The sequence below is a fragment of the Thamnophis sirtalis genome, unplaced genomic scaffold (assembly GCF_051295495.1).
Source record: "Thamnophis sirtalis isolate CommonGarterSnake01/CBP01778 unplaced genomic scaffold, rThaSir2_p1.2 scaffold_10, whole genome shotgun sequence".
Taxonomy (NCBI): Eukaryota; Metazoa; Chordata; class Lepidosauria; order Squamata; family Natricidae; genus Thamnophis; species Thamnophis sirtalis.
The window spans coordinates 39,663,945-39,677,854 of NW_028261390.1; the positions used below are offsets into that span (position 1 = coordinate 39,663,945).

The following is a 13,910-nucleotide window of genomic DNA, read 5'->3' on the forward strand; positions in this document are numbered from 1 at the left end:
TCGATTGGCGCAAAGTTATACATCCCTGTGTCCATTAGAGCCATTGTTCTTCAACGGGCTCATGACTCCCGGATGGCGGGATACTTTGGATTTGTCAAGACTCTACACCTCGTCAAGAGGCAATTTTGGTGGCCCTCACTGAAAAAGGACATTGAGGCTTATGTTGCTAGTTGCCCCATTTGTGCCGCTGCTAAACGCTCTCCGGGTAAACCCCAGGGGTTGCTCCAGGTGGTGGCTCGCCCAGTAGCCCCATGGAAGGAGATCTCCATGGATTTCATTGTTGAACTTCTGGAGAGTCAAGGACACACAGTAATCTGGGTTGTTACGGACTTATTCTCCAAGCAAGTTCATTTCATCCCTTGCTCCAAGATCCCTTCCACTAAGTCTCTCGCTAAGATGTTCATCTCTCATATATATCGCTTACATGGGGTGCCCGACTGCATCATTTCGGACAGGGGTGTTCAGTTCACCTCCCTATTCTGGAAAGAGTTTCTCAAGTGGATTGGCTCTGCCCAGGGGTTAAGCTCCTCCCACCACCCTCAAACTAATGGGGCTTGCGAAAGGACTAATTTTGTGCTGGAACAATATTTACGTTGTTTCATCAACTACTAGCAAGATGATTGGGTGGATTTGTTGCCTCACGCTGAGGTAGTACTGCCTTTACCCCTTTTCGTGTGGTGTACGGCCAAGATTTTGTACCCATTCCTGAGATTCCTTGCGAGCAGCCGCAGGTGTCTTTGCTATCCAAGTGGAGTGATCGCCTTCGAGCCATTTAGCCTTTGGCTCTCCAGACTCTAGATGCTGCGCACTGGGCTCATAAGAAACAGGCTGATAAGAAACAGACTAAGCCCTATGAGTACAAAGTTGGTGATCAAGTTTATTTATCCACTAGATTTCTTCAGATGCCCCAGAAGTTGAAGAAATTGGGCCTCAAGTATGTTGGGCCGTTTCCCATTGTCAAGATTATCAACCCTGTTTCCGTCTGTCTCCAGTTGCCTAAGCATCTCAACCGGGTTTACCCTGTTTTTCATGTTAATCTCCTGAAGCCTCTCCACACTTCTTATTTGAGAACACCTCTCCCTCCTCCACCTGCACCGCTTCTGATAGAGGGAAAGCAACATTTCGAGATTCGTGAAATTTTGAACTCTCATAAACAGCGAAACCGTGTCCAGTATCTGGTGGCTTGGAAGCATTTTCCCCCATCTCATACTGAATGGGTTGACGGATCCCATGTTCGGGTGCCTTGTCTGCTCCGCAAGTTCTACTCTGCCTATCCTGACAAGCCCTGATTATTGGACAGTCTCCTAATTTTCCTTTCTTTTATTTTTCTCCCTTCCCCTTTCTCTCTTTCATTTGTTGTTGTCTGTCGGTTTGTTTGTGTTCTTTTCGTTTCTGCAGGTCTGACCGCACTTTTCTGGAGGAGGGCCGGATGTCAACCTCTGCTTTGCTGCTGCTTCGGCTGCCATTGAAACGGGGAGAGGGGGCATGGTATTTGGGAAGGGAATCATTATGTGCTGGAGGAAGATTCTAGACGCTGATCTGACCATCTTACTGCGCATGTGGAGGAAAGGAGTTTCCCGCCAAGGTTAACTGTCCAGCATTCCATCCTGGTGATGTTTTTTGAAGATATCTCCCACCTGACTGTTGGGTAAATTATAATTGGACTATGGACTGGGGTGCCAAGGGGAGGGGATTGAATTATACATGATATTCTTTGCTTTTGCGCCTAATTAACCAGATTCAGCTTAGCTTCGCAACTGTTCATTTGTAATTAGTAAAAGTACACTTAATTTCAAACAAATGGAGTTGAGTGGTTTCTTTCCTGGTTATTAAATGAAGTTGCACTTGACAGTTCTCTTTCAGTTTCAGGATGGAAAAACATGCAGGCAATGAGAACTTAAGAGTAATGAAAAAACAGTCAATGAAACAAAGTCCACTACAGGTAGTTGTCGACTTATTATAACCATGTGTTTCGTGACCAAAGTTACATTGGCACTGAAAAAAATTGACATGACTTTTTTTCGCACTTACAACTAGTCACATGATCAAAGTTTGGACAACTTTGGCAACTGGCTCATATTTATGATAGGTGCTGTGTCCCAGGGTCATGCAATGCTTTTGTAAACTTCCAACAAGCAAAGCCAATAAGGAAGCCAGATTCACTTAACAACTGTTGTAATTCATTTAACAACTTTGGCAAGAAAAGTTGTAAAATGGGGCAAAACTCAACAACTGTCTTGCATAACAGAAGTTTCATAGTCGTGGACTTTCTCTAATTAACAATAAACTCTAAATTTTGCTGATAAAACTTCTACAATTGGTCATAACCTCATAGATTCTTTCCCCAGAATTCTGAGTTAAAATGTGTGCATATCCCTAAAATTACATGAGATCATGCTTAGAATCCAGAAATTTTGGGGCAGAATTTTCATTTTTCCTCTAACATCAATAGCTTTTGGAGCTGTTCGGTTCTTTTATTTAGTTAGAATTGAGGAAATCAGACTTGATGTAGTTATGAATTGATATTCCTTTATTCTTTCTATTCTGGATAACTTTGGCATCCAATGATCTTATTATCGTATATAACATCATCTCTGATAATGACTAAATCTTTGTTTACCACTAAGGAGTTTTTTCCCCATAAATATAATATGCAAGCTATTTTTAATCCACTTTATATGCACTTCTATTTATTTCAGTATAGATAGTTCTTGACTTATGACTACAATTGAGGCCAGAATTTCTATTGTTCAGTAAGGCAGTTGTTAAGTGAGTTGAACCCAATTTTATGACTTTTTGTCATGGTTGTTACACAAATCATTGCAGTTGTTAAGTGAATCATACAGTTGTTAAGTGAGCCCTGCTTCCCTTATTAAATTTGCTTGTTGGAAGTTGGCCGGGAAGCTTGCAAATGGCAATCACATGACCCCAGGATGGTGCAATTGTCATCAATGCATGCAATTTTCCAAGCGCCTTAATTTTGATCACATATGTGATGGTTGTTAATGAAAAGGCTGGATGCAAGTCATTTTTTTCAAAGCAATTGTATCCTTGAACAGTTGTTAAATGAATGGTTATAAATCTTCAACCTGTACGCAACATGAAAAATAAGTCCTACTGAAACGTATATTAGTATTATTAATTTTATAATCTATAATTATTGTAAAATATGTTGTATTTATAATATTATTTTAGTGAACAGATTCAATTGAGCCCAACATTAAACATCAGCTGTCTCCATACCAATTCACTCCAGATATGTTGGGTTGCAATTCCTGTAATTCAATTGGAGTTCTGAGGTTTTCACAGAAGACGACTATTAGAACTCAGCATTAATGACATATGTTTTCTAAAAATTGCATAAATATTTTTAGACATGCAAATATTATTCACTGTGAATACATAGGCCAATCAGCGTTGTCTTCTTTAGTTAAAAGATGCTAGCTGCAATCCATATTTTTTTCTAGCTAAGGAGTACCATATGTATTTTCAGCCTGAGTCACTGATAGCAACACATGTCTAAAAGTCAACATCCTTTATCTGAGAAAACAGAAAATATTATCCACCCACTTAAAAAAAAATCAAACCAAAACATAATTTTAAAACTAATCAAACATATCCCTACACTGGCACGTAAGATTTCCCCCAGGAGATGAAGCAAACAACAAAAAGAAAATAAATCACACCTGACAGAAGTTAGTCATGCCACTTAGCACGGAGATAGGCGGGATCTCACATAGCACTTTTGTGGCAATTAAATCCACCAGGGAATAGATAGGATTTTAATTCAGGCAGTGTCTTAATCTAAAGCTCTTGTGTCCCGAATACTTCATTTTTAACCTGAAAAAATTAGCTTCTTATCTTCTTTGTTATCTGATTAATTTGACTGCAATATTCAATTTTTAAAGTATGCGGGGGAATTTAAAAGAAATTGAGAAGATAAAAGGAAGTTTTATTATACTTGAATAATCAACAATTTTAGTAAAAAGAAAAAAAATAATGAAAATTGTTCTATGTTGAATATAAAATGATTATATAGTTATATATAATTAAAACATGCTTTGTATTTTGAATATTTTTACTGAACAAGTCGAACAATCAGGTATATCACAGAAAAAAAAGAAGAGTCCCGATAGAATAAGCAAAAAAGTAAAACACTTTGTTATTTGAATCTGTTGTTTCAAACTAGCATAATTCAATTGCTTCCTGCAGCTTGATTAATATATTTTCTGCCCATAGAATTTTTTGGTGGGGTTTTTTAATATTGATTGCAAACTGAGTATCAGCTACCATTGACATGTGGCTGTAGAAGACAAATGCTGCTTCTAGTTTCTTCCGGAAGAGTGTAATTTCCAAACTATGGGAAGCAACTGTTCAAGGCATGCTGTATCTTGCTGTACAGTGCAAGAAATTTAATGATAGACTTAAGTTATGCTAAAGTAATATCCAACTGAATGTTAGAAAAAGACTTCTTAACACTGTTACAGTTCAACAGTGGAATCAGTTCCTCAGAGTTGGTGGGCTCAGACAACAGAATACATGGTGAAATGGGGACCCAAACTTGGAAGCTTTCTGTAATCTTCTCTCTAATGATTCCAGGTCCAGCTGTGTCATAGCAGTTTGTATTTTACATAATTTTTTTGTCAAAAAAAGCATGTAAAAAATTAAAAGCTGGGATGTGTTGGTGAACCAAAAACTACAAATTTATCACCAGTAAATCAGGATTAATATAATTTGATGCTATTGGCACCAAATTTAGTATCTTGTGCAAAAACACTATCACCGATTTGTCAAGTTCTTAAAGACTCTATTAATGCCTGCAGTCTCCAGTCCCAAAGGCTTTCCAAAATAAAAAAATCAAGGTTTCCCTGTTGGTTGTGTCAACCGACATAGTGCTCATCTCCATTTCTTGCCTGAGGGAGCCAGTATTGTATGAAGACAATTTCCAACATGGATATACGCCAAAGGCACATGGAACACTGTTACCTTCCCAGTGAAGTGGTACCTCTTAATCTATTCGCATTGCATGCTTTCAAACTACTAGGTGTATAGGAGCTGGGATAAGCAATGGGAGCTCACCACATTACACGGAGCTTGGATTTCAAACTAGGGCTGTCAAGGTTAGCATCTTTAACCATTAAACCATCACGTACCACCCCACTATATTCCAAAATATCTAGACCTTAAAGGCTATTTTAAAAGCCAGAAGATGCATTATGTGAAGACTCAGCTAGCTCTCTGGAGAAGGGTCTAATGCTAAGAAAGGTGGAAGGAAAGAGAAGATGACAAAACCAGCAGCAAGCTGGATGGATTCAGTTACAGTGGTGATGGGGGCACCATTGGAAGATCTAAAAGGTTTAGGAATACATCGTTATTTGAAAAAAAAAAGATCTATACTAGGTGTTGAGATTGATTTGAATTGGTATATCAATCAATCAATCAATCCATTGCTTCTGATCTGACCTCAGGATGTCTGTCCCAAAAAGGATTACTAGTTTTAATGTTTTTTTTTAAATTTTATTTACAAATATTTTAATATTTCATGGCTGGGAGTTTCTTTTGTGACCACCTTTTATTACTTTGCTATTTATCATTGTGCTGTTGCATTCTGAAAGCTGCCTTGAGAGAGTATTGCCTGAAAAGGAAGCCTGAACATTCGTTAAACTTAAAATTTGAAACAAGTTTTTTCCCAGATGATTCATACAATGCAAAGTGTTGTGTTTGATAAATAAGCCAAAGCTTTTTAGAAGATTGAAGATAAGAAAAAAGGCAGGCTCCTAAGATGCCCTATGCCTTTGCTTTTTTTCCATGTATGTTTTCAGGCATACTTGTGTAACAAATTTCAAAGAATTATACAATGTAGGAAGTATTAATGCAAAGGCAGAAACAACAGGAACTTCCTGAAGCCTTTAAACTGGCATATAGGAAGCCCTTTTAAGCTTTTATCAGTCTAAAAAAAGAGAGAGTGGAGGAGGAGGGTAGCAAACATGATCTATTGTTAATTACCTGTAAAGTAGGGCTTTAGCCACTTCCCCTATTCCTAAGAGTTCTGAAGTGAAACCTGAATGAAGCCACCCATTGTTTTCTATTGTGCAAAAGCCAGAAGCAAATAGGGTTCAGATAACAGCTTTGAAAGGCAACAGGAAATTGGCACACAGCTAATCTGCCCTAACTATTCATAGTAACAAAAGGCTACATTCCTGCTCAAGCATTCCCCATTACAAATCCAATGCAGATCTGTTGGAAAGACCACCGAATAAATTTGTGGAAATAAAAGCTTTTTCATTTAAAAAGTTTCAGAAACATGTGCACCAGAAAGTAACATTAAGTATGTGTTACTGTTCCCCAGCACCACACTGTTTTTAAAAAATGTAAAATTTGGAAACACTGACTTCTTACATAGTAAATTAAAAATAGTGTGTCTCATCCCTCAATATTGCTCTCAAGTAACCAAATACTTCAGCTTATTTATTATCAGTTGTTGAACATTGGTAAAATCCTTCATGACAACCTTCAGGTGTATTTTAGTAATACAAGGGAAACAATGTTTGTTTTTTGTTTTCTTAAGGAATTGTTTCGAAATGCTTATTATGGGACAGTTCACAGAACTAATATGCCAAGGTGTATTATTTTACTTTTAATGCAGGATGTACATAATACTGAAAACAAAAACATGGGATACGTGTTAGCCATTCAAGTGATTCAGTATCATGTTTTTTAAATTTACAGACTAGAAAACTCTGATGTTTGACATACTTCTCCAGTTCACTGAATGGCTGCATTCATAGGGCATGCTAAACTTGATTAGCTCTTGTTTTATGAATGCAGTGATTGTAATTTCCAGTTTGGTATATAATTTAATTCCCATAGCTATGCTTCCTTGGTATACCATCATACCTTACTGCTTCTATTCCAGTGTTCTTTGACCCTGTTTTCACATGTAAATGTGTGTGTGTGTGTGTGTGTATGTATGTAAATTTTAAAATGTATTTTAAAGTGAGCTAATGAACACATTTTGTTTATGTGAATATGTACCATTTATTACATGGCAATAATCATTTTTACCAGACACATAGAAGCCAGTCTGCCATTCTAAGACTTTCATAGGCAGTGCATGTAGAATAGATTTAAATAAAAACCTCATTTTTGAAAATTATAATGAGCCACTTAAATATCTGATGGATGTAGGAAATTATTAACAAACATGGAGAATCAATGATTGCTGATTTAAAGTAAACAATATAACCGTATCTTTGGAACATCAGCTTTTGACTCAGTTACTGATCAAATTAATAGTAAAGGTGGTTTAACTGGATAATACTGAGCAGAATAATTCTGACAATATCTTAATTCAAAAGTGTCAAACACATATTGTCACGGCGTCGTCACGTGCTGTATCATGAGGGTTTTTTTCCGCTAAACCAGGTGTGGCATGGCCAACATGTGACGCATCCGGCCATAGGCTGATTTTGACAGCCCTGCCTTAATTGATTTTTCAAGTTATCCCTGTAACATGTTTACTTCCTCCAACTTAAGTATTGAATTATTGATTGGTTGTAATCAATATATATTACAATCTAATGGTTTTAAGTGGAAAATGTGGAAAATAAATAATTGTAATGTAAAATATGAATCATTTGCATTTTTGAAAGCAAAAATATACCAATATAGATGCGCTGTCTTTAAACTCTTCAGCACTTCCGCGCACGTGCACAGTGCGTACAGCAGCTGAGCAGCTGGAGCATCCCGGAGGTGCGCTGTATGGTAAAACGCTGTATGGCATGCGTGCACTGCGCACCTTCATGTGGAGGACGCCGGGCCCTGTTGCAACTGTATTGGTTGAAACGGGATCCGGAACCCACCACTGGTAGGGATGCCTCAACCTCCTTACTTTTGACTTTCAATGAGTCTAAAACTATTTTTAGTGTCTTCTAGAACATCCTTTTCATGGTTGTGACAATTTAAAGACTGTAGTATTGCTATTTTAAAAGCACAATATTATCTAGAAGATGTAGATGCTGCTGTAAATCACTAGTTGGGAGAAGCTCCTAGCATCAAAACAAGATGCATATCTTATTTGATTTTTATCCCAACTTTGTAAGTAACTCAAGGTGGTAAACATACCTAATACTCCTTCCTTGTTCTAGTTTCCATTCGATGGAATATATACACATTCCATTGTTCCATGAACTGCATAAATCTTGACTACCCAAAAAGATGTTTGTGACTTGATGTTATGTTTAATTCTGAGGCACAACTGGAAACTACATAAACCTTTTTCTGACAGATAATAGATGACAATTAGCTTACCTTTAAAATATAACTTCCTTGTACCTCAACCATCTGAAAATTCAACCATATACTTTAGGTATTATAAATCATATTCAATCTGTATTGTCCCAGCAAGTGAGAATTCCAATCTAAATGTAGTTAAAATCAAAAGATAAGCATGGTACCATATGATTTCTACTTTGGGAGATTACCAGAAAGATACGAGACTGTATATCCTTCTCCCAAGAAAACCATTTATTTTATTTATATGGCCACACATCTCACAAAAAGTAATTTTAGACATGCCCACCTAGTTTCCAGAGGTTGGGCTGTTTTAAAAGATCTTTGATTTACTGTAATTCCAGGCTTCTCAAATTATGGGTTAAGAATCTTTGGAAGGTTAAGAGCAATTTTAGAGGTGAGTAGATTTTTTTTTTAACCTTGATAGATGGACAAAGCAGAAACACATTCGAAACTGATTTAGGCGTTGCTCCTCATGTTGTCTATGCAACATTGATTAGTTATGGCAACTCAACGTTTAAAAAGTCTGTGAATAAATGATTAAAAGTGGAATATTTGTTTTTTGTCCAACCCTAACACATAGGAATTCATTATTTTACTTGGGAGAGGGTCACACAAACTCTTAGAATTTTAAATGGTCATAGTGCTGCAATGTTGACAATGTCTGTTTTAATCACATGTTGAAAGAAATCTACTTCAAATCTAAACTTAAAATGTACATGAGCTTTTTTATCATTTAGAAGTTATATGCTTGTCATTTTGCTTGATATTTAATAGGGAACATGTCACATGTTTACTTTTCCAGGCAAAGTTTTGGAACTGGAAAGGGCATGCCATGTCCCAATACCACTAGCATATACTTTGACACTTTTCCCAACTGTATGGTTACATCACATAGTACATTGAAGATCATTTTAAAATTTCATGTACCTAGCTAGAATCAGTTCTTGAATCAGTAACTTCTCCCTGAAACAAATCAATACAAAATCAAAACAGACCCATTAATTTATGATGTATCAGACCTTAAGCTAGCCTTAGTATATTAAGGCTAGTTTAAGGCCAACTTTACAACAATGAGATTACAGTATTTGAATAAAAAGCTGCATATATGGCAATTCTATCCATACTCAGAATGCTTTCTAGACCAATACTTATGCAACTCCACTACAAGGCCAGTACTTCTTTGTGCATTTCTAAGGGAAGGCAAAGGATGGGATTTTGTGTTAAGTTTTATAAAGCAATAAAAGTAGCAAAACAACTTATAGGAAATATCACCTTTTTAGGATACAACACAGCAGGGCAATAATTTAAGAAAATCACTACAGAGTCAGAACCCCTAGAACCAGAGTCCCTTAGAAAAAAGTGTTTTCTTCTGGGGAAAAAAAGCTACCAGAAAACTGGAAATAAGACTATGTTTATTAAATATTTTGATAAAACCAGGGCACAAAAGTTTGTATGCAAAGGTTGGAATATTCTATATTCAAAGAAAGTGCAAAGACTAGATAAACCAAAGATTTTGAAGAGGGGTAATTTTTTCTTCACCCCTTCTTCTGCAAACAGAAACACATCCAGAGGAGTTCATCATGGATTGATCTTGACTTTGAGTTTGCATTTGTTAAAGTGCTAGTGTGAAATATCAAGACAGAGGGAAATCAAATGACTCAATAAATTGACTTTTCCTTTCACAAAAGGGAAGGCTTTGATGTTGAGTGATTAACATACAGTGAGTGTTTTTACATAAATGTTTTTAATAATTCAATGAAAAGAAAAACACTGCATGAGCCTATTTTGCTTCTATCACAAGAGCTGAACTTACTCAGATCCTCCAAATGAATGAAAAGAGCATGATCAACAATGTAGTTATTGACACAAACCAAAAAGAACTATTGTGCAGAAACATATTTCCATGAAAAATGCACAGCAATGAAGGCAGTTTATATAAACATATCAGGTATCACTAGTTCCATATGATACAAATGAATGCCACGTCCTTATGCATAGTTGTGGCAAAGTGCTCAGAACACTGAGAGAAATGGTTATACTAATTCTTATTAAATCTTCTGTGAAATCATTAGGAAGCTAGAAGAGAACCATAATGAGTGAGTTTAAAAACTAGATTCACCTGAAAGCTTCAAAGCTCACTATAGGAGTTGCATTTTTGTTTTTTATTTAGAAGTTTTAAAATAAATGTGTTTTATTAAGCTGGTTGAATTATACCACGCATAGTGTAGTTAAATAACACACAGGATTTCTAAATATGGACAGGCATGCTTGGTTATCTTAGAGAAAACAAGCACTTTCACTATGGGTAATGTTATTTTTAAAATACCTTGTAAGGAGCTTAGATGCAAGACAACCAGTGTGAAGAATATCAGCTAACAGGTTCAGTGGTATCAATTTAATTAAATATATTTTATTAATATAGTATGCACCAAATAGGTCCATAAGAATCATTTAATCTGAATTCTGGAAACAGAATTAATCTTTTGAGGAAAAACCATGAACATAATTTGAAAAATGAGGTATTTAGGAATTCTCATTTTTCTTTCCCAAACTTTTATTAATGTTTGGTATCTCATTTTCACACTTTAGAAAAATTATCTTCTCAAAAACAAAAAAAGAATGAAAATCAACGTATAGTCTATGAAAAACTCTAGCTGCAGAAATATTGCTTGCGGTATGTATGTTTTCAAATGAACAAGATACATCAATGCTGAAAAACACTCCAAAGCAAAAATTTGATTATTATTTAAAAAATATGATTTCACAGTCATGAAAACTTCAGAAAAGAAATAAGCGGCAGTGGTCTTACAGTGAAATCCTATACAAGACTATTTAGAAGTGAAGTCCCACTGAGTACAGTGGGTCTATCTCCAAGGAAAGTAGTAAAGGACTATACAGTCTTTCTTCTAATACTGCTAAGAACAAACAGTTTTACTAACAAATAAAGAACCCAAGACATTTTAATTAATTATTATATTTTCTGCATTATAGTTTAACATACATACTTTCCTTGTGTCACCCTTATTTTCATTAAATGTTGATATTTTGTAATATTCAGACAGGAATACATTTTTGGAACAGTTTTTTTATAATAAATATCATAAAATAATAGAGATTTACATAATAAATATTCTTTACAATAAAAAAGTTTTAACAGACCTTTGTCTTAAAAATAGTCAGAATTCAACTTTGTGATTTTACATAAAATATACAAAAAGCACCACAATATGTGGCTAAGGCAATAAAGAAAGGAGGAAAGTTACTGAGCTGAGTATGAGTTAAATAGAAGTGTTAAGAAATCAAAGGCGGCTTATACAACTTAAATTGTATTACTACCTGTATTATTCAGATGTGGAGAAACCAACTTTAGTATCAAAATAAAAGTGACAGATAGGGCTTGTATATGTATGTATGTATGCATGAATGTGTGTGTGTGTGTGTGTGTATACACACACACACACATATGTTGTATTTGTGCTGATAAATAAATAAAGGGAGACTAGTATAGATCTATTTCAAGCTATTTAGCTCTCATCAGCTAGCCATACCCTTACTGGGATTTGAACCTGTGCTGGATGGTCTCTTGTGATGAGCCGATAGACAGAAAAAGGAAGCAGTATGCCTCCTCCCATATTTGGGCATACCAGGGGTTGTGACACTAAATACATACACACACACACACACACACACACACACACAAAGAGCAAGCTATATCTATATCTGAAAACAATAGAAGCTTATGAAGAAACCAGTAATGGGGGCAATGAAGATAAATATTTAAAATCTGGACTGTCAAAAATAGTGGCCAAGGAATGAGTAAAATGCAAGTGGTTAATTTAAAAAAAAGGTGGGGAGTGACTTAGGTTTGCTAAATTTCAACCCATATTTCTTTCCTTTCCTTTCTACTTTAAGAGAAATAATTGGATTGTGCAGCCTTTTTTAAAAAGGGGGAATGGGAAGAGTTGGAAAAAAAAAAAGGAAAGTCATTAAAGTTAGTTAAAAATAGAACAGAACAAAACAGCATCTTTGGAAAGTTGTTTGCAGAATAAAAGACTTCAGAAAAATCCAGTACCCTCATTACTTCTTTCAGGAGTCCAGAGTCCTGAGATGACTTGCCAAGATGAAAAAAGACACCAGCACATGAGCCACACTTACCAAAGACCAATGCATTCAGATTTGCCCTTCATTGAGATAAGCAATAGAAGTGAGAGAAGATTTGGGGCATGAAAGAAAAAAGGGGCATGAAGACAGAAAAGTCAGCCACTATCTGAAAGTTGGTGTCTGAGGAACTGAATCTTTCCCTCCAGAAATCAGGAAAGCTTGCCTTGACCCCTTGATGGACAACTTTGCAGCTTACAATAAACTGTATTAGAGTTTTTGCATCGGCATCCTGGACGATTCATCCAATCATAACACCTACGGCATAGTTTTAGGCATCCTTTTGCAGGAGGATAACAGAGCAGGCAAGGCAGAAACAAAGCCATGGCCCCCATGCATAAGTACCGTGACCAGCAATGTGACTGGGAGCATGAGCATGGATTATCCGCATATGAGTCCCCTTCATCATCATTGGAGCAGTGGTAGAAGATTCCTTTGACCAGACACATACAGGTGCTATATTCCACCATGCTTTCTGCTGAGCACAAACACTGTCTGTTGCAGGCCAAGCAAGAAGGCAAGGCCCTGGGTGCTGTGCATTCTCCACATTTGCACTTTCCACACTGTTCACATATAAACTTATGTTGAGTAGAATCCTCTTTCAAAGGACTCTTCAGGTCATCTACAATCAAAGATGATGGTTTGGGTTGCGTCCTGATTGGCCTTTCAAATCTCTGACCCGGGCCCAGCCTTGATGGTGGCGATCTTAATAGAAGGCCCTGCTCTGAAGAAGCACTGCTGTTGCTTCCAGAACTAGCTGCACTTCCAGTACTTATAGATCTGCTCAAAACAGGAACCCTTGAGTTGTGTTGATGTAGCACATGTCCAGGATGGCTGGGTCTGGGCTCATAATTATTATTCACATTTATTGGTAAGATTTCATGAGTCCTTTCATGTTTTTCTTGTCTTGGAGCTGTCCGGGGAGCAGACTTTTTCACCACAGATGGACCTTCAGTGTATTCATTGCTGCCTCTGAGAGTCTTTATCTGGTCCAGTGACAAAATGGCAGTTGGCTGAATATCTCTTTCATAGTCCAACCTTTGCCGGTTGTCCAGAAAAAGCTGTTGATGGACAACTAACGAACTGCTGTTTCCATGCTGACCTGTGGACTCCATCGGTAGTGGTCTCTAATTCTGGCATTCACCAGGAACTGGGCATGCATCTGAAATCCTAAAAGAAAGGGAGAAAATTGGAAAGAGGGGTAAGTTCCCAGAAGGTTTTTTTTTTTGCGGGGGGGGGGGAGGGGGATTTAAACATTTTACAACAAGCCACAATATTGCCCCAATATCCTAATAGTGACAGATGGGGAATTACCCTGAGTTACAAACCAAAGTGTATACCAATTTAGATAACTACATAAACAAAATATATTGAAAGTCCTTTTGCAGTTAAAAACAAGCATTTTGCTTTTTAGTAAATTGTAATGTGATTTCCTTTTTAAATATATTATGACACTA

At 36.6% G+C, this 13,910-nt stretch overlaps 1 protein-coding gene across 6 annotated transcripts in view; it reads right to left on the reverse strand.

Annotated features, from left to right (window-relative positions):
- The window catches only part of SPRY1 (sprouty RTK signaling antagonist 1), a 503,195-nt gene that overhangs the window by 484,485 nt on the left and 4,800 nt on the right, over positions 1 to 13,910 (reverse strand). For 4 of the 6 annotated variants that reach the window (XM_087724426.1, XM_087724428.1, XM_014059799.2 and 1 more), the window contains one exon: positions 9,688 to 13,623. In XM_087724426.1, coding sequence (XP_087580552.1) covers positions 12,606 to 13,568 — 963 coding nt within the window. In that variant the 5' untranslated portion in view covers positions 13,569 to 13,623 and the 3' untranslated portion in view covers positions 9,688 to 12,605. Of the gene's footprint in view, positions 1 to 9,687; positions 13,624 to 13,910 lie in introns of those variants that run through there. The other 2 variants (XR_015697893.1, XR_015697892.1) reach the window with 1 other exon arrangement.